The 22774-nt window shown below is 38.1% G+C and overlaps 2 protein-coding genes across 5 annotated transcripts; one reads left to right on the plus strand and one right to left on the minus strand.

Moving 5' to 3' along the window:
- Positions 1-5426: 5426 nt before the first annotated feature.
- Positions 5427-21932, plus strand: LOC129358759 (von Willebrand factor A domain-containing protein 5A-like). 4 transcript variants are annotated; one of them, XR_008605836.1, is made up of 22 exons: positions 5427-5553; positions 7201-7262; positions 7449-7651; positions 7738-7960; positions 8050-8216; positions 8307-8421; positions 8539-8714; positions 9229-9317; positions 9488-9632; positions 9817-9896; positions 9980-10094; positions 10183-10341; positions 10450-10553; positions 11534-11763; positions 12478-12519; positions 13885-13917; positions 14055-14087; positions 14543-14575; positions 15305-15334; positions 16370-16539; positions 16730-17441; positions 21383-21493. XR_008605836.1 is itself a non-coding variant. In XM_055027885.1 (22 exons), exons 2-22 carry the CDS (start codon positions 7220-7222, stop codon positions 21700-21702), a joined length of 2394 nt encoding a protein of 797 aa, XP_054883860.1. In that variant the 5' UTR covers positions 5427-5553; positions 7201-7219; the 3' UTR covers positions 21703-21932. The 4 variants fall into 4 exon arrangements, 3 of the variants coding, with proteins under 3 accessions (XP_054883860.1, XP_054883861.1, XP_054883862.1); XM_055027885.1 differs by lacking the exon at positions 16730-17441 and adding an exon at positions 21623-21932 and having other exon boundaries at positions 21383-21506; XM_055027886.1 differs by lacking the exon at positions 16730-17441 and adding an exon at positions 21623-21932 and having other exon boundaries at positions 14058-14087; positions 21383-21506.
- On the minus strand, positions 18017-20606 carry LOC129358761 (piggyBac transposable element-derived protein 3-like). The gene is made up of 3 exons (XM_055027889.1): positions 20483-20606; positions 19670-20075; positions 18017-19474 (listed from the first exon to the last, which is right to left on the minus strand). The coding sequence occupies exons 1-3, from the start codon at positions 20538-20540 to the stop codon at positions 18241-18243; spliced, it is 1698 nt and encodes a 565-aa protein (XP_054883864.1). The 5' UTR covers positions 20541-20606; the 3' UTR covers positions 18017-18240.
- Positions 21933-22774: the final 842 nt, after the last annotated feature.

Here is a 22774-nt window from a genome sequence, read left to right on the forward strand (position 1 = left end):
TAAATCCATACCATTCCACGTAACAAGGGTTATTAAAGACAAGGCTGGGAGATACATTATTCTACAGGGCACACTTATTGCAGAAAAAATAAATCTGATAAATATCTATGCCCCAAATGTCGATGACCCAAAGTTTTTTCAAAATCTCTTCCTTACAATTTCATCTTTGTCTGGCAGCTATATTATGGCAGGAGATTTTAACTGCACAATGAACCCAGAATTGGATAGAAGCTCACGTTCTGACAATTCCCATTCTAAAAGTAGACAAACAATTCAATACTTTATGAAAGAACTCAACTTGATGGATATTTGGAGGGACATGAATCCCAAGAGTTTGAAATACTCGTGTTATTCAAGTACACATAAATCATATTCACGTATTGATTACTTTTTAATCTCTACCACTTTGAGACATAAGATAAGGGACTGTCAATATGATAGCATCTTAATTTCTGACCATGCACCAAATTCACTTATCTATGAGGATTTAAAACTAAGGAGAGACCATCCGAGGTGGAGTCTTAAACAAAAATGGCTCATCGACCCAGAATTTATATGTTTTATAGATAGTCAAATTAACATCTACTTTGAAACTAATACAGTTGAAACATCACCCTCTTCAAGGTGGGAAGCCTTTAAGGCCTTTGTAAGGGGTCAAATAATTAGCTTTACGAGTTATACGTCAAAACAAACTTATCAAAAAACAAAAGATTTGGCAGCGGAGATCTTACTGCTAGAAGAAAATTACTATCAAACGCGATGCCCAAATACTCACAAGAAGCTTCTGATTCTAAGAACACAGTACAATGAACTGTCTGCCGCCAAAGCCGCCTCACAACTTTTACGTCTCAAGCAGTCGTTCTATGATCAAGGGGAAAAACCTGGGAAATTACTAGCCTGGCGACTTCGACAATTACAAAATGAGAAAACTATCTCTTCAGTTGAATATAATGACGGACAGATTACTACCGATCCAATAGAAATCAATGAAAGTTTTAAGGTCTTTTTTGAAAAACTATATAGCTCAGACATAACACATAAGGAACAAGAGCAAAATGTTTTCTTAGAAACCCTTCAATTGGTCAACATCCCAGAATTAATGAGTACCAATCTTAGTGCAGCTATAACTAAAGAGGAAATATCTACAGCAATAGATCACTTGAAAACAGGCAAAGCCCCAGGCCCAGATGGGCTGCCGACAGAATTTTATAAGAAATACAAAGCTAAACTGCTAGCTCCCCTTTTTGACATGTATCTGGACTCATTTGAAAAGGGAATTCTTCCCGTCTCACTAAGAGGAGCCCTGATTACGTTATTACCAAAACCTGACAAACCTTGCAACAAGTGTGAAAACCTAAGACCAATAAGTCTTCTTAATGTTGATTTAAAGATTCTGTGCAAAATTCTGGCTCGAAGATTGGAGAAAATATTGCCCGAAATAATTAACTGTGATTAAAATGGGTTTATTGTAGGAAGACAGGGATTTCACAATGTCAGACGAGTACTGGATATCATTTATACTATGGAAGAAAGAACAGAGCCGTCTTTGTTATCACTGGATGCAGAAAAGGCCTTTGATAGAGTTGAGTGGCCCTATTTATTTGAGATACTGAAAAGATTTGGTTGTGGGGATAACTTCTGTCGATGGGTGAAACTCCTATACAATGAGCCTCATGCTGAAATAGTAACAAACGGAGTAATATCTAAATCATTTAAGATTAAAAGAGGTTGTAGACAAGGGTGCCCCTTGTCCCCTTTATTATTTATTCTAGCAATAGAACCACTTGCCATTGCAGTGCGGTCCCATAAAAACATAACTGGTTTGACAATAGGCCAACAGGAACGTAGAATTGCCCTGTTTGCTGACGATGTCATTCTTTTTCTGGAAAACCTGAAATACTCTGTACCAGCCTTGATAGATCTAATAAATACATTTGGAAGAATATCAGGATATAAAGTAAATAAAGATAAGTCTTCATTAATGTTACTTAATTCAGAAGAAAGGGATAGCGGTAGGAATCCTTTCCAATTTAAAAAGGTAGATTGCTTTACATATTTGGGGATTAGAATAGTACCACATATAAATGACATTGTTGCGGTTAACTATAACCCCATGATAGACTCAATTGCTGCTTCTGTGGACAGATGGAACTGTCTACCCTTGTCACTTATAGCACGAATCAATGTCCTTAAATCCAATATAATGCCCAAACTTCTGTATTTGTTTCAGAACATTCCATTGCCGCCTCCTGCCAATTTATTTTCGTCCCTAAAACAGGTTTTCATACGTTTTCTGTGGAATAATAGACGACCAAGGCTTCGCCTAACACTCTTGTATCTACCGTATGATAGAGGAGGCCTCAGGTGCCCCAATCCACTTTGGTACTATTGGGCAGCTCAGTTGAGGACTATGATGTATTATTTTAATAATGAATGTCCCTTGGCTTGGGTAAATATTAAAAATTGTTCTGTACCTCTCCCTCTACCCCAGTATATTTACTCAGCAAAAATCAAAATGCTGAAAAAGAAGACAAAAAACTCTATAGTCAGAAATATGATCTTGGTTTGGTATCAGGTTAAGAAGTATTTAGGTGACTCCTCCTCCTTGTCACGCCTTAGTCCGATATGGGGTAATCAGTTTTTTTCCCCCAGGCAGGGTAGATTCTGGTTTTAGAAAATGGGCTGAAAAAGGTCTAAAGACAATAGGAGATCTGATGAAATCAGAGGATGGAGTTATGGTGTCATTTGAAGAGCTGAAAGCCAAGTATGATATTCCAAGTAAACATCATTTTAAATATTTGCAGGTGAGAAATTTCATTAGATCATTTCAAACCCAAGGTGTATCCATTCCTCCGCTGTCCACTTTGGAAATCGAAATGAAGAACGATTGCTCTAGAAAAGGAATTATCTCCAAATTATATAGCATGTTAATGGAGGGATCATCTGAATCTTCTTTGTGGAAGCTCGATGCCTGGAAAGAGGATCTGCAGGAGAACTTGCCTTCAGAGGACTGGGAGAAAGCATGTGCTTTAGCACAAACACGAACTACCAATACACGCCTCAAAATACTGCAATATAATTGGCTAATGAGAATATATGTGACGCCAGAAAAGCTTAATAAGTACAACGGCGCCATCCCAGACCTGTGTTTTAGTTGTGGAGAGGAGAAGGGGACATTCTTCCATTGTATCTGGAAATGCAAGAAAGTTCAACAATTCTGGAGGGAGATTAAACAAGCTCTAGAGATTATACTAGGTATAAAACTAGCTTTTGACCCCAAATTGTTTATTTTAGGTCTATATCCTGACAGACATCATATGTCCAGAAAGATTATTACTGCCATGGATCTATGTTTAATACTTGCAAAAAGAGTCATAGAACTCTCATGGAAGAATACTAGTAAACCAAAATTCATTAATTGGATTAATGAAATATCCTCAACATTACCAATGGAAAGGATTACTTTTATTATAAAAGGGAAACTATCACTATTTCAAAGTGTTTGGGATCCTTTTCTGGAATATTTAGGAAAAATGGATATGGCGGGGTCTCAGGGGTGAGTTACAGTTGTAGTTGGTCCCCTGCAGTGTCCTAAAATAATCTTCATTTGTATACTGGACTACTTTGAATTATATATTTGAGTTGATATTTTCTGAATCACTTACAATACAAAATAATATGGGCTAATTCCTAGAAAATAGAAAAACCGTTTTCATTGTAATTGTTGCTTCTTCTTGGGGGTTTGGGGTTGGGGACACTGTTTCTTCTCTCTTTCTTTTTTCTTTGTTTGTTTGATTGTTTGTTTGAAGTTTATGTTTTTTGTTCCTATACTCTGTATGTAATAAGAGCTGCTCTTAAATGCTCCATAAGGACCTGGCTTGACAAGTTGAATGTTGGACAATAATTTAATTATCCTGGGCTTTTCCTTTGATGTGAGAGCACATTTATCTCCTGTATATTATGAAAAAATGTTGAAAAAAAAAAAACAATAAAGATATTGTTGGGAAAAAAATAAAATAAAATAAAGAAAGTCACATGGTTGCTGTTGTGAATTAGACTCCATTAGTAAGAAGCCTATCCCCAAAGTTTCATTGTTGGGAAAAAGAAACAAGTTACAAATGGCCAAAGAACTGACTGGCTGATTTACAGAAGAAAATGGTGCAATGCTTTACAGGCTGATGAAAGCAAAATTCTTTATTTTGAATCTTTTTCTTATGACTCATAAACACTGAATACAAGTCACAGCAAACTCTGAGGACACTAAAGCACTGAGGTGTCTTTTATACTATGGCGTAAGATGTATTGATTGCTCCCCAGCCATCATGTATTGGTTTGAGTACATCCAAATGTTTTCTACCATGTTTTCATGCTACTTTATGATGAAATTATTTTAAAATTAGTGTTTCAGCAAAACAACACCCCCCAAACACAATAATAAGTAAGCCTCATAGAAAAATTAAGATTGTGGAGTGGTCATCCATATCCCTGGACTATAATCTAATAAAAACTTAATTTAAATAAAACAAACACCTGCAAACAAATGTAGAGGAACTATGGAATATATTCCAATCACCCTGGCCTGGTATTTGGTTGTGACACATATAAGAATGTCTCTGAAACAGTACCGTATTTTCCGGACTGTAAGTCGCTCCGGAGTATAAGTCGCACCCCCTACCAAACTAAGAAAAAAACTGTGACTTATAGTCTGGAAAGTACGGTAGTTATGCAATAAAATTTTGTGTAGTGATTCACATAAAACCATCAGTAATTTACACTTTTCTCATGCAGAGGAAAATAAATGATCTCTTTTCACATGAACATGCCACTTTGAAATGCAACTTTGTACTTAGAAAATATGTAAATAACTACATTAATTACAAAAAATACCATCGGCATTTTTAAGGATATGCAAAATAAATGAATAAAAATTACAGTCAGCCATATATGTCACAATATGTCTGCCTCTTGACAAAGTGAATGAAGAAGATTTTATTAAAACTGATGGAGAGAATAGAATTTATTGCCATTTGCACAAATACACAATAAAAGCACTTTATTGTGTATCTAAAGTAAAAATATCAAACATTCTTGTGTGTTTTGCCAACTCAAGAAAGTTTTTTTAAAAAGATATGCTTCCTATTTAAAAACAAAACCTGAAGAACTTTAGATGTACTGTCTTCAAAACTAAAACAGGAGCTCAATTTAAATACTTTTCTTTGTCTCCCAATATTTATCAAACAATTAAGAATGCTTTGTCATTTCATGTGAATCGGTTGTTGCACTCCATGACACACTTAAAGGCAAAGAGGTACAGTCTGATCAAGAATAAGGAAATAAAACAGCGGAAATTAAATTTGCTCGAAATGTATGTTCGCACAGGGCTGGGCTTCACTGACAATGCTCCACCCACCCGGTGCGCTCTCATAACGAAACCGATCGTTCCCGGTAGTGGAACAGCTGATGTCTTGTTTTATCTGAAGATCTGAGCAGCAGGTCTTCAGATAACGCGCAGTAAATTCTGTATTTCTCCGTTAGAAGCGTCTGTCCTCACTGGTAAGCCTCCTTCACTTCTTTTCTGAGTTTATTTGAGCTGACGCACTTTTTAGCACTTACACCAACACAAACACGAACAGCTGCGCTTTGGTCTGAAAGCAAATCCAACTGAGTCACCGCATTTCTAAGGAAGCCTTCCTGGTTTGTATGCAGTCAAGCCCACATTTCGACACCCGGTCGAACTTTGTACGTTTTAAAGATTTTTAACTGACTATTTTAAAATAAAAAAAATATTTATTTTGGTAGTGTTAAGAATTAAAAAGAGGAATAACTTGATTTAGCTCGTTAATTAATTCTTTGTCCCGAATTCTTGTGTCTGTGTAAGTGTGCAGAGAGAAAAGAGCAATCATACGACGTCAGACTTCAGATATTCAGAGTTTTATCCAGAGAAATTCAATGCAGTTCAGAATGTTACAACAAGCATCTCACCTAGATTATAAAAAAGTCCAAGACATGACAAAACAGAGACAAAGAACTGAGTAAAAAAAGACAAAACAGAAGATGCATCCTCCGGGAAACTCTCACTCGGCACAAAGAGATTCGAACTTCTGCTGTAAAACAAATCATTTATAGAATGCGTATTCTCCTCATTTAAATATATGCATTAGGAGGTGTGTTCTTTTCCTTTGTGTGGGCTGTCTTAATGTTAATTTTATTACCTCCTGCTAAAGAGCCCCAAAGGCAAATATATGGAAAACCCCCTAGCTCTTCTCGTAGCAGCCGCTGTCCAGTTTGATATATGATTGCAGCTGCAGCGTTATCTCTGCCTCAAAATGTTTCCACAAGAAAGTAGTTTGTATTTTTAACCAAGCTTGCACAAAATGTAATGCTAAATAATGACTATAAGTTTGGATCTAATAAGTAACTAATTAAAAACATGCTTAAAGAAATATAGTTAATTCTAATATAGATACAATTATTTATAAAAAGTTTTAAGATCCTAGTCAACTTTTGAACCATGCTCAGGAATTTGTTAATTGCCTGGCAGACAGACTCCCTATCTAAAGAGATCCAAGGAGTCTAAGACTGCTTTCTGATTAGGAATTTCTGTAAGTTCTGAGAGTCACCAGCTGTCCCAGTTCGGATCTGTATCTAAGTTTATCTTAACCTAAAAGTTAACTTATGTACTATTGTGCTACTTTAAAATTCTTATTTCAACAGTAGCAATGTCTCAAACAAATTAAGAAAACTAATAAAAGTCTGCTCTCTTAAAATGTGATTCTGTTTAAGTTTGCAAAATTAATCTAAAGTCAGATTTTTGAGAGGCTTGTGGTGTGACACACTCTAAAGTAAAAAATATCAAAGTTCCACGATATTTACTCTGAAGTCACCAATGAAATTCCTGGTATGTGGTGCTTTTGAGTTCCCATGCTATAATGTGGGATATTGGGGTAAAGGGACCTGATATTTGTAGATCTATCTTATCATATATGACTTCTATGTGCCACAAAACACAACCGTTTACAAGATTCATTTATTTAAAGTAATTAAATCCGATTTTTAAATGCAATGCTTACTTCACTGTCATGTCCTCTTTACAAGTGAAATTTTTTCCTGATTAATTTTCAGTGTTTTCTTTCTTTTTGCTTGTGATATTACAAAAAGTAGCTGCCTACTTTAAAGCTTTTAACCCATTTCCCCTCAAAGTTTCTTCCTCACAGGAACAATGGTGAACTGCTGTGGTCTGCTCACTGACAAGAAGGAACCAGGTACCCAGCTGTTCCTAAACAGCCTATAATAACAGATTTTATGGTTGCCTGTACCTCAGTCATGTCCTCTTTTTAATCTAGTTGATTTATTGGTTTCTTCAGCATAGAAGGAACAATGAACAGTTTAATTGAGATGTATTTAAACATTTCTTATGGTTCATTCATGTCTTTCTTTTGCTGATTTAGTTCCTCTGAAGAGCATTGATGCTCAACTGGAGGTGAAGGACCATGTAGCTACTCTGGTCTCCACTCTGAACTATGAGAACAAGGAGGACAAACCTCTAGAGGCTGTGTTTGTCTTCCCTCTGCCTGGAGATGCTGCCGTGTGTCATTTCAGTGCTCAGATTGGAAAAACACACATTGTAGCTGAGGTGAAGAAGAAACAGCAGGTGAGCTGGAACAAAGATGTCTTCTTTATGAAGAAGCTGAAACACAATAAAGTGAACATTGCTGACATGTTTCATGTGGACTGCAGGCTCAGGAGGAGTATGATGATGCCCTGAGCTCCGGTCAGCAGGCCTTCCTGTTGGAGGAGAGTGACGAGAGTCCAGATATCTTCTCCATGAAAGTGGGCAGTCTGCCTCCAGGAGAGAGCGCCTCCATCAGGCTGGAGTACGTCACTGAGCTGGCTGTGCAGGCTGATGATGGGTTGAGGTTCTGTCTGCCTGCTGTGCTCAACCCTCGATACCAACCTCAGGGTAGGAAAACCAGCTGATAGATGGATGCACAAATATACATTTTAATTACAAACTAAGTGACTCCCAGTTTTCTCTCATGTTGTTTCCAGGTAGTGAAGGTTCCAGTGTCCAGGTGACCTCAGTTCCAGCCTCTCTGGTGCCCTACAGTCTGTCCTTTTCTGCCCGAGTGTCCTCTCCTCGTCCAATCTCTAAAATAGAGTCCAGTTGTTCCCTGGAGCCTCTTCAGTACCTCAACGCTGATCAAACTCTGGCGACGGTGGGTAAAGAGCTGATGTTACTGCTGGAGGTAGTTATTACAAACAAGATAATTCACTTTCGTTTTTTTATTTCTGTTTTTGAATTATAGGTTAAATTGGGTGGAGGACACAAGTTTGACAGAGACATTGAGCTACTGATTTATTACAAAGACGCCCACCAGCCCTCTGCTATAGTGGAGGCAGGACAGGCCTCTGCCGAACCTGGTGAGAACCGATTACTTGAGGTGTTACTGAACCATAATTGTTGGAATATGAGTAGGTTTATGTATTTTTTATGTATTTTTTATGTATTTTTTTATTTTTTTCATCGCCAACATGCAGGCTCTCTGATGGGTGATCCAGTGGTGATGGTTAGCCTTTACCCTGAGTTCCCCCAGTCAGTGATGTCGTCACTCGCCGCCTGTGGAGAGTTTGTGTTCTTGGTGGATCGATCAGGAAGTATGCGCCGCGCCATGAACCACAACACACCGCAAGAAACTCGCATTAGCAGTGCACGGGTATTTATTTGTGTTTTAAAGGAATGTTTGAGGGTTTTTTCTTACCCCTTAATTGTCACCCCAAAAGCTATTAAATGCAATTCAACTGGTTCATCAGGGTACTGGTTTCCTCATGCAGCTACATTTCTGTGTGGAGTTGATGACTCTTCATTTTATTTAATACAGAAAATGTCTTAAGTTTGATTAATTAGAGTAAGATATCCATTTAAAAGGAAAACTTTCCTTATCTGAGAAGGATTAGAACAAAAATCAGGTTTTTGCGATACTGAAACAATTGTCTTAAAAATGCTTTCTTTGCGAGTACCATTGTCAGAACCAGAAATCTAGCAATTTTGTCACTTGGTATTCTATAGACTTTTAACCAAGCAGTTATTTTCTCTGTTCAGACTTTCTTTATAAAGGTTCATTTTCTGAGACTTCCCACCATTATCTTTGTCATAAAGTAATTGGCACTCCTGATGTAAAAAAAACCTAAACAAACCCTTACAGCTCCTGACATCTTGTCTTTATTTAGGACACTTTGCTGCTGCTGTTGAAGAGTTTACCAATGGGCTGCTACTTCAACATTTACAGTTTTGGTTCTTCCTTTGAGCACATCTTCCCGTAAGTGTCATCTAAGCCTTTCCTTCACCAACAACCACTCAATAAAGAAAATATTTACTAGTCCCTAACTTTCCTTAATTTCTACTCAGGAGCTCATTTAAAAGTGTTTCTTTTCATTTTGTTCAGTATATATATATTTTTTTTATTGGTTGTATTGTTCTTAATGGCAGTAAGAGTGTGGAGTACAGTGAGAAGACCATGGAGGAGGCTCTGAATAAGGTTGAAAAGATGGAGTCTGATCTTGGAGGAACGGAGATTCTTCAACCTCTCAAGCACATTTACAGCCAAGCCTGCATTCCCAAACATCCTCGACAGGTCAGCTATACACACTGATATTGCAACAGCTCTAGAAGTTGCACCAGCAAATAATCAGCTTTATCACATCTATGCGAAATGAACAATGTGATTGTTCACCACAATAACTCCTACTGCTGCACCCATTTCTGGAATGTTAGACAAACTTGTTTTCTCCGAAGCTCACTTACATCTCCTCCCTCAGTTGTTTGTCTTCACTGATGGAGAGGTGGGAAACACCAAAGAAGTTACTGATCTTGTTAAGAAGAATGCAGGCTCCCACAGGTGAAACCATAAACCTACAGATTCCCAGTCTGCTTCATGTTCTGATGTTATTGTGAGTTTGAAATCAAACTTTTGTATCGTAGGTGTTTCTCTTTTGGGATTGGAGAAGGAGCCAGCTCTGCTCTCATCAACGGGATGGCCAAAGAGGGCAGAGGTCACGCTCAGTTCATCACTGGGGCTGATAGGATGCAACCAAAGGTAAAAACAAACAAAAAAAAAACTGTAAAAAATTAAAATGTGATTATAGTAAAAGTAAATAATTTCACAACTATTGTTTGAACCACAGGTGATGCAGTCACTCAGGTTTGCACTGCAGCCAGTTGTGGAGAACATTTCTGTCTCTTGGGATTTACCAAAGGGAGTGTCTGCCACCGTTCTCTCTCCACCCATTACAGCTATTTTTCAGGGTCAAAGGTCACTGATTTATGCTCAGCTAACTCTACAGGTGGGGTCACACACACACACACACACACACACACACACACACACACACACACACACACACACACACACATATATATATATCTTCATCCTCATCAACTAATTTTTACAGAGTTCAGAGGCAACAGATGGCAGTGTGACAGTGAGATACAGCCTGGCAGGTCATCCCTCTCAGAGCCAGTTTCACTTCAATCTCAAACATGCAGATGACTCTAGGTAAGACTGCTTAATCATTGTTTCACAGCAATGACTGTACTGTATATGTGTAAGTCAGATGATATTCATGGAAACCATGAATATCTATTTCCCTGTTGCTCAAAAACTTTACAACATAAAGTGTTACATTTGTGTTAAGTTATTTTTTTAGAGGGCTCGATATCCCATGTCCAGATTTTAGGACAGTTGGAACGTCTCTTAAATGGCAGAACATTTTCAGCCAATGTGTATGGGTTAAGAATTGTCAACTAGATGTTATTAGCAGAGGGGCTGCACAGTGGTGCAGTTGCTGGCTCTGCTGCCTTGTAACAAGACAGTCCTGGGGTCCTTCTGCATGGAGACATCTTCAGGGTTTTCACTTTAGTTGTAGTTCTCCTAAACTGTGGCCTGAATTTCATTGGTGCCTGTTTAAGTCCAGTCTTTTAGAGCTACTGTTTAGTAAAACCTTGATGGTCAGGCATATCAAACCTGACAATCAGGTTTGCAAATGAGTTCTGTGGGTATGGGAGTTGCTATGGTGGGGAAACCCAGTGTGATCAGGAGTTGTCCGATGTAGCTGATGTGTTTTGTCGTGTTCATAGTCAGGATCTCAAAGTGCAGCTGTATAATGAACGATGTTATTTATCTACAGTGCTGATTTTTAATTTCCTCATTTCTCCCTTTCTCTGTTTCTAAATTGACCAGGTGGTTATTTTAGTTTACAAAACACTTTTGGGAGAATAAGAAGGTGCACAAGGAAATATAAGTGAAGATAGGATCCCGACTCTTTGCTTCATAAATCAGAAATTATTTTTGTTCATTTGATATATCTTGGTTTCACTCCAACAACGAATGGAAAATTAATCTTGACAGAAATGCAACCATACCCTAAAGGAAAAAGGGGGATGTTACAGAAAAAAAACAAATATAGTAGAGGGATTAATCTTTATGTTGAAAGAGATTGAGCTCCATCTTTAGATGTTTCTCCTTCTTGTCTGCAGATTAACAGTCCACAGACTGGCTGCTCGCACTATGATTCGCTCCCTGGAGTCGGAGGAGAGGACACAAAGGAAACAGAATGATGAAGAAATGAAGAAAAAGGTGGTGGAGCTCAGTGTCCAATCAGGAGTGAGCAGTTCTTTCACTGCCTTCATAGCTGTTAACAAAGACAGCGGCAAGTCCGTTGAAGGACCACTGGTGCGCAGAAATGTACCGACACCTTTCTATGGAAGTGAGTGATTTTCATTTTAAATAGTTGTTAATAGAGAGTTATAACAGGTATAAATGGTAAGTAAACCTCCTATTGACTGCAAATATCAACTGACTATGAACTGATATGATACATTGATCAAATAAGTTTCAGTATGAAATTATTCAGATGAAGAAGTAGAATTTCTCCCATAATACAGTGTTTATTAAAAATATTCACCCCTTTTGCACTCTATCAGTGTTACAAATCAATTATGATCAACAAGATTTAGCTTTGTTTGATAATATTAAACACCATATATAATATGTTTGGACACTGCAGTAGCAAATTCTTTCTTAATCCAAATGTGGCAAAGGTCGCTGGGATCGGGAGTCGAGGCCCCCAAATGTGGGGCGTGCTAACCTCCTTCGGCACCACAGCATGCCCCAGTATATTTTAAGGAATTATTAGAATTTTGGTCTAAAATAATTTGGCAGCCGTAACTAATTTCAACAGTTCTTTTTGTATTGAAGTTGTCAAATTTGTTAGTAAAAGCAAACCAGGCCAGCTCTACATTTAGGATCAGATTTAATCTTCGTCTGAATCCATGCTCATGGCTTTTGAAAAGATATTTGTTTGTGTGCTCAAAAAGTCAGAATAGAACCTTCTAAAAGCAACTTTTGGAATAAAATGTATTAGTTTTTCTATCTATCTGTCTGTCTGTCTTTTTAAACATGTTCATGTCCTTTGGTCTAGGGAACATTATGACTACAGCTTGTTTTGCTCCACAAATGGCTGGTAAGTAAAACTCTAAGGAGGAACTGCTACAACTTAAAAACATAATTACTTTGTACTTGGAAACCATTTATCATCAATAATAATTTATTAAAAAATTTTGGCTACATTTTCACACAAATGGAAGAGAAACAGTCACAATAGCATGTATTGTACTTTTCATTGCTGTTTACATGATACCAAGTTATGTAAAAATTATACTGCAGTAAGTTTGTGTACTTTCATTTTAGTTTTTTTTTTTTTGCGTTTTGTTGTTTTAAATTTTGTTTTAACAGTTTTGATAAAGATAAAAATAAGGTCTCGGTGCATAATAATTTCAGTTTCATTTTCTTTGGTAAGAAGCATTATAAAATAATTGTAACAAATAATATATCAACTAATTCTTTGTTCACAAATTTATGTCTGTTTCAAGCAATGTTTAAGGTTAAAAAAGAAAAAGTTAAAATACTTGTATGAATTTTACGGCATACAGTGAATATTGACAACTGCATGTTGGAATAACACAAATGAGGAGTTCACTTATTCCAGTATTATTAGACATGTATCCTGCAAACCTGGCTACACTTATTGTGGTTTAAAGCGCATCCTTGTCCAGTTCATGTGTGAAAATAAAATCAGTACAACCTTAAAAACCTTTTTACCAGTGGTGACTTTTAGTTGGGCATTCTCAACCAGAAACCCAGTAATGCCCCCTAGTTCACCAGCACTAACATGGCCACTGACAGTCAGACACACAGTAACCAGGTTATTGTTAAGCTCTAACTAAAGCATCAGTCTGAACTTCACCAAGTTAACTAGTTCAATTAACATGTGGTAATCTGATACCACAGCTAATCTATTGATGTTTCTTTGCTGATGCTCACAGCACGGTCACACCCAAACAAATTGCTTGAAGTGTCTCCATTAAATTACACTGCAAAAGCGCTTCATATGAAAAACTTTTAGTTTGTATAGATTTTTATTTATTTATGTTTTTAGATTTTTCTCATCTTTACCTCGGTCTATGCAGTTCTCCCAGCATAGATGGGATGACTCCATAGTTATCCATAGACGGATATCAATAAATTATGTCGGTCTATGCAGACGGATGCAATTATCTGTCTGCAGAGACAGATGTAAAAATCTGAAAATCTTGAGACAACTGAAAAACTTACTGAAGCCCAGACGTGTTGATTAAAACAGGTAAAGTGAATTTTACATTTGGATTTAGAGATTCAATCTGAGAACACCCTAAATGTGTCTAAGTAGTGTTCAGTGTCATATTCACCAAAATAAAAATAGAAGAGTCTGAAAACGGTTATTGTAATAAAACGTCACAATCTTAGAACTCTTATTTTTTTCTTTTCATGTCTCTGTGTCTCCATGTAGGCAGGAGCTATTTCAGCGCACCTCCACAAATGGGTAAGTAAAAACTCTAACTCCCTGTTTCTTAAGGTTTTCTCCAAAATAAAAATAGAAGAGTCTGAAAACGGTTATTGGAATGAAATATCACACTCTTAAAACTCTATTTTTTTTTCATGTCTCTCTGTGTCTCCAAGGAGAAATGATGCTCAGATCAGCTTTACGATTGCGTAAGTAAAAACTCTAACTCACTGTTTCTTAAGGTTTTCACTATATACTTGGACCGCATTCACCATTAGTAATAATTTACGACAAATTTTGAATAACATTTGGCACAAATGGAACAGAAATTAAACAATCGATGATTTGCTGCACAGCCACAGTATGTGCTTTAATTATATTGCCCAAATTAGAGCAAGTATTTTACTTGCTGTCGTTCACATGACACAGATTTCTTAAAAGATGTTACTGAAAAAGGTTTGTGTACTTTAACACTGAGATTACCGTACACACTCAGATTTCCTTTGTTTAAAGCGAAAATTGAAACTTTATAGGTTATTTTTAGTTTACATTTAGTCATGTCGTTTTGGTAAAGATAAAATGAAGCCTGAAAGAAATTGTTAGAATGAAATGTCACAATCTTAGAACCCTATTTTTTTAAATGTCTCTCTGTGTCTCCATGTAGGCAGCAAGTGTCGAGTCGATTCTCCACGAAAGGGTAAGTAAAAACTCTAACTCACTGTTTCTTAAGGTTTTCACTATATACTTGGACCGCATTCACCATTAGTAATAATTTACGACAAATCTTGAATAACATTTGGCACAAATGGAACAGAAATTAAACAATCGATGATTTGCTGCACAGCCACAGTTTGCGCTTTAATTATATTGCCCAAATTAGAGCAAGTACTTTACTTGCTGTCGTTCACATGACACAGATTTCTTAAAAGATGTTACTGAAAAAGGTTTGTGTACTTTAACACTGAGATTACCGTACACACTCAGATTTCATTTGTTTAAAGCGAAAATTGAAACTTTATAGGTTATTATATTTTTTTGGTCGGTGAAATAAAAGTTCACCGACCAAATGTTTCATAACCTATTACTATTTGTTCAGTTTTACTATGAGCTTATATCTGATAATATAAAAATGCACACATCCATAGACAAACACACTATATAGAAAAATCTGTGAAAACAAGATTTTCTTCAACTTTTCGAAGAATAAAAATATAAATATAATTGACCCTCTTTCCAGCATACATGTTAATGGAAATAACATCTCAGACACTTTTGATTTATCCTTAAGACCCTACTTCCTGGTATATGGCGTCATGAACATATGCAAACAGGCCGATTTACTTGTACACTGAGTTTTTTTTTGTTTGTTTGTTTTACTATGAACATCTATCTTTATTTCTATTTTGTTTTTTTTTTTCTTCAACAGATATAAATTTTTGGGCTGTAATACAATCAGGTAAGTGTACTTTCATAACCATATCCATTCATTGTTTACACCAGTTTTACAATGTATGGTCACAGAGGACACTGATGTCTATCTTGACTTGTCAGTGGGGTCACCAGTCAATCACACAACACCACACAGACACAATCAACAGAAACCATGCAAGCATACATTTATGGCTATGGGGGGATTTTAGAATAATTAATTAAACTACCACATTTCTGGGCTGTGAAAGTAATCTGGAATACTTGTGAAATATCCAGATGGACTGAAGTAAACAGTAATGTTTTCTGTCCTTGTCTGGGGTTCAACGGCTTTTGCACATCTCTTGTTGTCAGGCAATTGCACTGAGCAGCATAAGAACTGATGCTGCTTGATCTCATTTAGCTCTGGTACCTAAGGTCACAACTCTTAAATGCTTTTCAGACAATACAACTTAAAATTGTATCCCTTGAAAAACACAGTACTTTGAGATCTGCTGGAGCTGCAGGCGATGTAACAAAGTTACCCAAGTAGCAAGGCTAATCTTTTTCCAGGAGTTGTTGCATAAGAGTTTTAGAGAGACAAATCATAGGAGATTTGTTAGGCTGTCAACAACAACAAATAAGGTTCAAATCACAGTCCTCTTTGTGATCTTGGTATTTTTATCATCACAATAACAAAGGATGTAGTACTTGACATGATATTATTTTTTTATGTCTCATCTATGCAAATTTCACATGCCCATAATATAGATGGCCTGCTGGGCCAGACTTTCACTGCCCACTACATTTACTTTTTGATGTATATTGTGTTTTTAGTTGCTGACATCCTCACACTCACAAAGAGGACATTGTTGTGAAGAAGAAGAAAGAATAGTGTCTTCAAAAAGTTGTTGTAATTTGCATTGTTACAATATTTGGCAACAGATTTGAAATGATTTGTTTTCATAAGTACTTGAGTGGAATTTACAGAACAATTGTAATAAAACTCACTTTGGTTTTATCATAAGACAAGAGCTAAGACTTTTATTGAACTTTTTCTATTCCACATTTGACATGTTTGAAGAAGCCTGTGTGGAAGAATCCAGAAAGCCAGAAGCTGTGGTACCCAGTAAAGATGCTCTGCTGCAGCTGGTGTCCCTGCAGAAGGCATCTGGCTACTGGATACTTGATGCAATTCTGGCTGCTGTGCTGGGAAAGACCGGCGAGCAAGTGGAAAAGGCAAAGCCACAGTCGGTGGGTTCTAAGCTAATATTTAATATCAATTTTAAGGTGTTATGTTTCAAGAATGCTTATGGTGGCCGGTTGTTTTGTTTTTGTGTGAGTGTTGATGCCCCAGGTCGGGCAGGGTCTCCTCAAAGCTGTCCTCCCTGGGTGGCGGGTGGCGGAAAACTGTCAAATTACCGTTGCCTTTCTGCATTTGAAGGGCAGCGAGGCCAAAGGGCACATCATCAGACACGACCAGAGACGCTCTCCAACTGGACTTGGTGCAATCCGCCAAACAGTCAGAGTGGATCCGTACAGCAGAGCAAGACGGTGGAGATCTGTCAGCATCCTGTCAGACAGCAATGACAATGACCACTGAAGGAGGAGTCTGTACTAAAGCTTGAAAATATGAATGAAATACTTTCTTTTGCTCACCAAAGGGACCACAGTTAAAAATGTCACTGCGTAGTTTGATTCTAGTGAGTTCAGTGCGTGAACAGTGAGCGTGAGCGTCACAGTCGCTCCAGCCTGAGCCGTGGCGGGAGTGAGGAGGCTCACCTCTGCATCAAAAGAGTCTTGTTCCTCAACAAACAACCTGGTTAACAAAAAGTCCACACTTGCATTAACGTGAGTGACAATTTCTAACATAGAGTGAAAGAATCTCCTTAAAGAGCTGATTAAAGAGCAGATTAAAGAGCAGATTAATTTCTTTCCTGTCTGCGTACCCGTGTGGCCCCCTCGTCAGAAGATAACCACAGTCATCATCAGCTGTTAGATTAAAAAGTTGAGCAGGACCGTGGTTGTAGATGGAGAAGATCACCACTGTGCGGTGGCCTGGTAAGAGCTGGGGGGTTGACATCATCTGAGGAGATTAAGATGCACAAAGTGTTGAGTGAACTATTAAAACTATAGAAAAGGCAAAGCCACAGTCGGTGGGTTCTAAGCTAATATTTAATATCAATTTTAAAGTGTTATGTTTCAAGAATTCCCACATGAAGAAAATGAGAAGTAAAATTGTAGGTAGTGCAAATGATCATCACTCTGACCATTAATTTTAAAAATTGGCTCAATAATGTTTGTGGTTTCTTGCAGTTAGGGAAGTTTAACCTCCTGAGACCCGGGCTTTTGTTTGATGTGCATTTTTTATGTCTCCTTACTATTTGGGATTAGTCTGACCTAATTTTAGTTGAAATTAAATTTTAGCTTCCTATGTGCTCTTGAACTATGTCAAAACCAATGTCCTCATATGAGGACATTGGGTCTTTCTTTGCATATAATTTTTTTCCTTGCCATTTGGGATCATAAGGACCCAATTAGCCTAAGAATGAAATTTTAGCTTTCTACAATAAGTGGTTATATCAAAACTAAATGTCCTCATACGAGGACATTGGGTCTATCTGTGTGACGATAAGATCATTCAATCAATGTTATTATTTACATCTGTGTTTCACAGTATGTACATTTACGCTGCTTTCTGTCCAGACTTTCAAAATGAAGACACCATTGGTTAACAAAGTACAAAAGTTTATTTTATACTGTCAACAAACAGTGTGTTGCTTTTGTATGGAAAAGTGCAAAGTGTATTAACATGTCATAACAAACTCAGTAAATAATTCAAGTATTCCTGCTTGCCTCTGTGAAAGGCTTTGCATGGAAAAGTGCAACATTTATAAACATCATTATGAACGTGTCATAGCAAACTCAAACAAACATTCAAGTATTCAAGTAGTCCTACTGGCCTCCATGAAAGGCTTCAAAGCAGTTGCGCTGACTTTGCAGGCAAAGGAACACATTGCATGTCAGACAGCGTACACGGGATTTCCCATGGCAGCCTTGTTGTCTGCAACGCATCGGGTTCTTGAGATCAGCAACTTCCGGCAGATGAGCAGCAGAAGTTGTGCGCGCTGAGATGTGGGGGATTGGAGTGACCAGGGATGTTTGGCCAGTTTTTGGACAGCATGCACTCTCTTCCTCTGCATGTGTGACATCACACTTGTTGAGGAACACCTGAGCCACGTCCATGCGGAACGTGAGGAACGTCATGATGGCCTTTCTTGGGGTATTGTGTTCTTGATGATCTCTGCGATACTGCAGCCAGCTGTTGGCCAGAGCAAGATCCATGAAGTGCATAACCATGCGAATCGTCCACTTCTTTGTTCGCACCCTCATCCTGTAGTAGCTCATCATTCTGTCAGACAAGTCTACCCCACCCATCTTTGCATTGTACTCTTGTACAATATTTGGTCGTGTGATGGTTAGGTAGCATTTGTCCTTCTTGGACCACCGCTGGCAGGTATCCTCTGGCTCTTTAGCATGGACAGTAGAGAGCATCAGGACCGGCTTGTTGTCAAACCATTTTACAACATTTAGTTTCCCATCTCCCCTGACAACTGATGCGGCGGTACCTCTGCCTTGCTGCTTCATGATCTTGTCAGTTGGGAGCTTCTGCATTGCTTTTGGGATCCTGTTCTTCATAACTGTACCAGTTAGGTACACTTGCTTCTCCAGCATGGATTCCACAGCTGATGTGGTGGTGAAGAACCTATCGCAGTACACCTTTGTACCAGGATGTACTGTTTTTGTCAGGCGTTTGAGAACCAGGGCTCCCAAACCCAATCCTTCTGCGTCCGGCACCTGTGCAGCCAGTGCCTTTGAACCTTGGTAAACTTCAAAGTCGAGAACGACACCATCTGCTGTTGCCAGGACAAAATTCTTCATGCCAACTGGATTTGGCTTCAGCGGCACATACTGGCGGAACGGACAGGCTCCAGTGAATGGTATCATCTGTTCATCTATTGAGACGGATTCTGGTCGGGCCTGAGCATGGCAGCCTTTGAGTATGCGATTCATGAAAGGCCTCACCTTCCAGAATTTGTCTGTTTTCCTGTCTTCGGGAATGTCGTCATCAATTACCACCTTCAGATGGCTCCTCAGCTTGAAGAATCGGTCGCGTCTCATTGTGTCACTAATGGAAGGGATTCTCAGGTTAGTGGACCAGAACATGCGGATTTGTGGGTAAGGGATACAAGACATCAAGATGGATGCTCCAAAAAAGTGGTACATCTCTTCAACCGATGTGTTGAGAGATCTGCCACTTTTAGCTAATGACATAGAATTTGTACAGTCGGCAAAGACTTTCATCAGTTCTATGTCAACGTACTGTTCCATGTACTGCACCGGCGACATATCTGCTCGCTTGTCTTGTTGTTCATCAGCTCCTTGAAATGGGACTAAAACAGGGTTGAATGGAGCACACTTCCAGTACTCTCTATTTCTATTTCTTGGTCCTGCCCTGCGACCTTGCACATCCTGGTGAGGTTCATCAGAAAAAAGATGCTGTTGTTTATGTGGTGGTTCACTCGCATCGCTGTCAGTATCTTCACTTATGTCAGCAGCATCAGGTTGATAATCTGAATCAGAATCATCAGGTTGCTCCACAGTTGCTTCACATGGAGTGATTTCACCCACAGCAGGGTCATCCTCTTCACCATCTGACAAATCTTCAATCTCAGAGTCATTTGTGATTGCAGTTAGCAATCGTTCAGCTCTCGAAAAGGACATTCCCCCTGTAATGATAAAAATGCACAATCTATTTCCTTGTAATAGGAAATAAAAACTTGCTCCACTGGCAAATTATTCTACATATTTTTTAGTGAAAGTTCGCTTGAAACAAGTGGTGATTGTCTAAAAACAAGTTATTTTTGGAGAATGAGTCTTATTTTATGTAATAAGACTTATTTTGACTAGAAATTAGACATTTTGTCTAGAAATAAACACAAATGCTCTTCGAAAAATTTTACGTTTTTGCACTGAAGCTAGACCTGATGTCCTCAAACGAGTACGTCATGTTTACAGACGTCGTAGCTTGCTAATATTACTCAAATATATCAAATAAGCATGTCAGTTGAAGCTACAGACATTATTGTGCATAAATAAACTAGTTTCAATCATAAAACTCGATTAGGATTTTTACCTTGTCCATGTTTGTGTCGGGAGCTGCCGTAGAAGACGTTCGCTGTCATTCCCGCCATGCCGTTTTTTTTCAAATGAGTGTAATTTCATTATGAGACCAGTAGGTGGTGCGGGCAAGCCCCCCAGATGAGGACAATTGGTCAAAATTCTTACAAATTAAATGTCATGGTGCAGAGCAGCAAAAATGTAATGTCCTCATATGAGGACGCGGGGTCTGAGGAGGTTAAGATCATTTGCAGAGGTAATGAGTAAAATGCAGGGAAAGCAAACATGCACTCATTCACTCAGACCTGAGAACAACTTGAAGGCCATTTGTCTTACCATGAATTTGCATTGTGGGAGATGCTGGAGTATCAAGAGAGACAAAGAAAACTGATGGAGAACATAGAAACTCAACACAGAAAGTCTCCAGGGATTTGAACCGAGAACCCTGTGAGGCAACTGAGTCAACCACCATGTTTTAGTGTTGAGCTGTAAAGGGAGAGTTGATACGGAGTTAATCAACTACATCAAGTATTTGAAACGACACTGGTAATCTTTAACACACACCATGACATGAGATTCAAAGAATAACTGCCAAACTGAAAATAGTCAGCAAAATGTAGAGTAGCATATGTATCATTATCTTCCTCCTGGCTCCAATTGGTGTCTTTTTAACAGGAGCAGTGCACTTTTGCAGGTTTCTATAGTTACATTGGAAGAAGCTTGATGATATTTCTTTGACAAATGATCTACCTCATGCCATACTGTCATGGCATTGACAATTTTAACAATTATATAAAATACTTTTTCCAAAAAAGTTTCATAATGTGGCTTTAATGGAATATCTGAAACAACTTGCAATTAAATATCATGTCAACATGGCATTCTGTTTTCTGTGTTTCTCATTTCTGTTAATTAGGTCAACCATGAAGTGTGGGCCTCCATTCTGGCTCTGATTTGGCTTCATGGTTTTAAGATGGATGCAAAAGAGGAATGGGAGCTTCTGGCTATGAAGGCTGCATCATGGATTAAAGCTCAAAACGGTAACATACATAATCAACAGGGAACTGTTACGTTCACCATGATGTGTTTAAAACAGAAGGTAAAACTAGATGCAAAGAAAATGCTAGTGAATCTTTTTTTTTTTTTTTTAATCCAGCTTCATCTGTGTCTGAGTGTGTCGAAGCTGGAAATGCACTGTTGGGTTGCGGTGTGAAGAAAGAAGCTCTGGGGCTCTGAGGTTTACCGACAGGCTTCAGCTCTACTATGAAAGGACCTCAGTGTTGGAAGGGAAACACTGAAGTTGTTGATGACCAAGAACAAGCTTAAGCCTTTATTTTCTTTTTGCACAATTTAACCATGTATCTGCCAGCATGCCTTTAGATATTTGCAATCTATAACATAGCTTTATGCTTAACTTTCAACAATGTTTATAAAATAAATGCATAAAAATTAAAAAATTCCATTAATTTTATTTGCCTTTGTTATTTTTTAAATCCTTTCTTAATGTTTTGGTACTTGAGTCCTGTCTGACACTTGGATAGTGTACACTGCTAAAGCTGCCCTTTTTCTTCTGGAGAAAAAAAAAATCCCTTTTTAATTTTTTTTGAGTGTATTGTGTCTGACCTGAGATAACAATTCTGGATTTCAAAGCCAATCTTACCAGTGATCCATATTTTTGTAATTTTGCTTGACAAGACTCACTCCAACCCCAACACATGAATTTCCCTGTCACACATACCAGTCATGTGGAAAAACTATGCCCGAAGCATGCAGGTGGATACCGGCGTCTGCTTTTTGCTTTTTTAAAAGGATACAAGTGTTTACCATACATGATGCCAAGCACTGTATGGTAAACACAGTCTGTGGACTGCTTATTGTGCAGTGCAGTGCACATGCATATTGCCACGACAGAGAGGTGTCATGGTGATGGGCGGGCGAACCATCCCAGTAAGCAACAAGTGTATTTGCCTCCCAAACCTCAGATGTAAAAAACAGTGCTGGCCAATCACAGAGGGGTTGTTTGGAGAAACTTTTGCCGCTTTCTCTGTGAAAGCGCCTCAAGGTAAAAGCAAAACAGAGGACGCAAGGAAGAAGTAATTCAATCTGAGCATGTCTTAAAGTCTTAATGGTAGGAAGAACTGATAGACTGGGAACCCTCAGAGCTAGGGTATTTTTTTGTTCTTCTGAGGTTTGAGCACAAAACCTGAAGAGTTTTATAAAATCTGCAAAGATAGGACAAAGCTGAAATAAAAAGTATTTGAAGGACATGACTACATTTTAAAGTTTGAATGGCGTTCCTATAGCTACA

This window comes from Poeciliopsis prolifica, unplaced genomic scaffold, assembly GCF_027474105.1.
Source record: "Poeciliopsis prolifica strain line A6 unplaced genomic scaffold, Auburn_PproV2 SCAFFOLD004, whole genome shotgun sequence".
In the NCBI taxonomy this organism is placed as follows: Eukaryota; Metazoa; Chordata; class Actinopteri; order Cyprinodontiformes; family Poeciliidae; genus Poeciliopsis; species Poeciliopsis prolifica.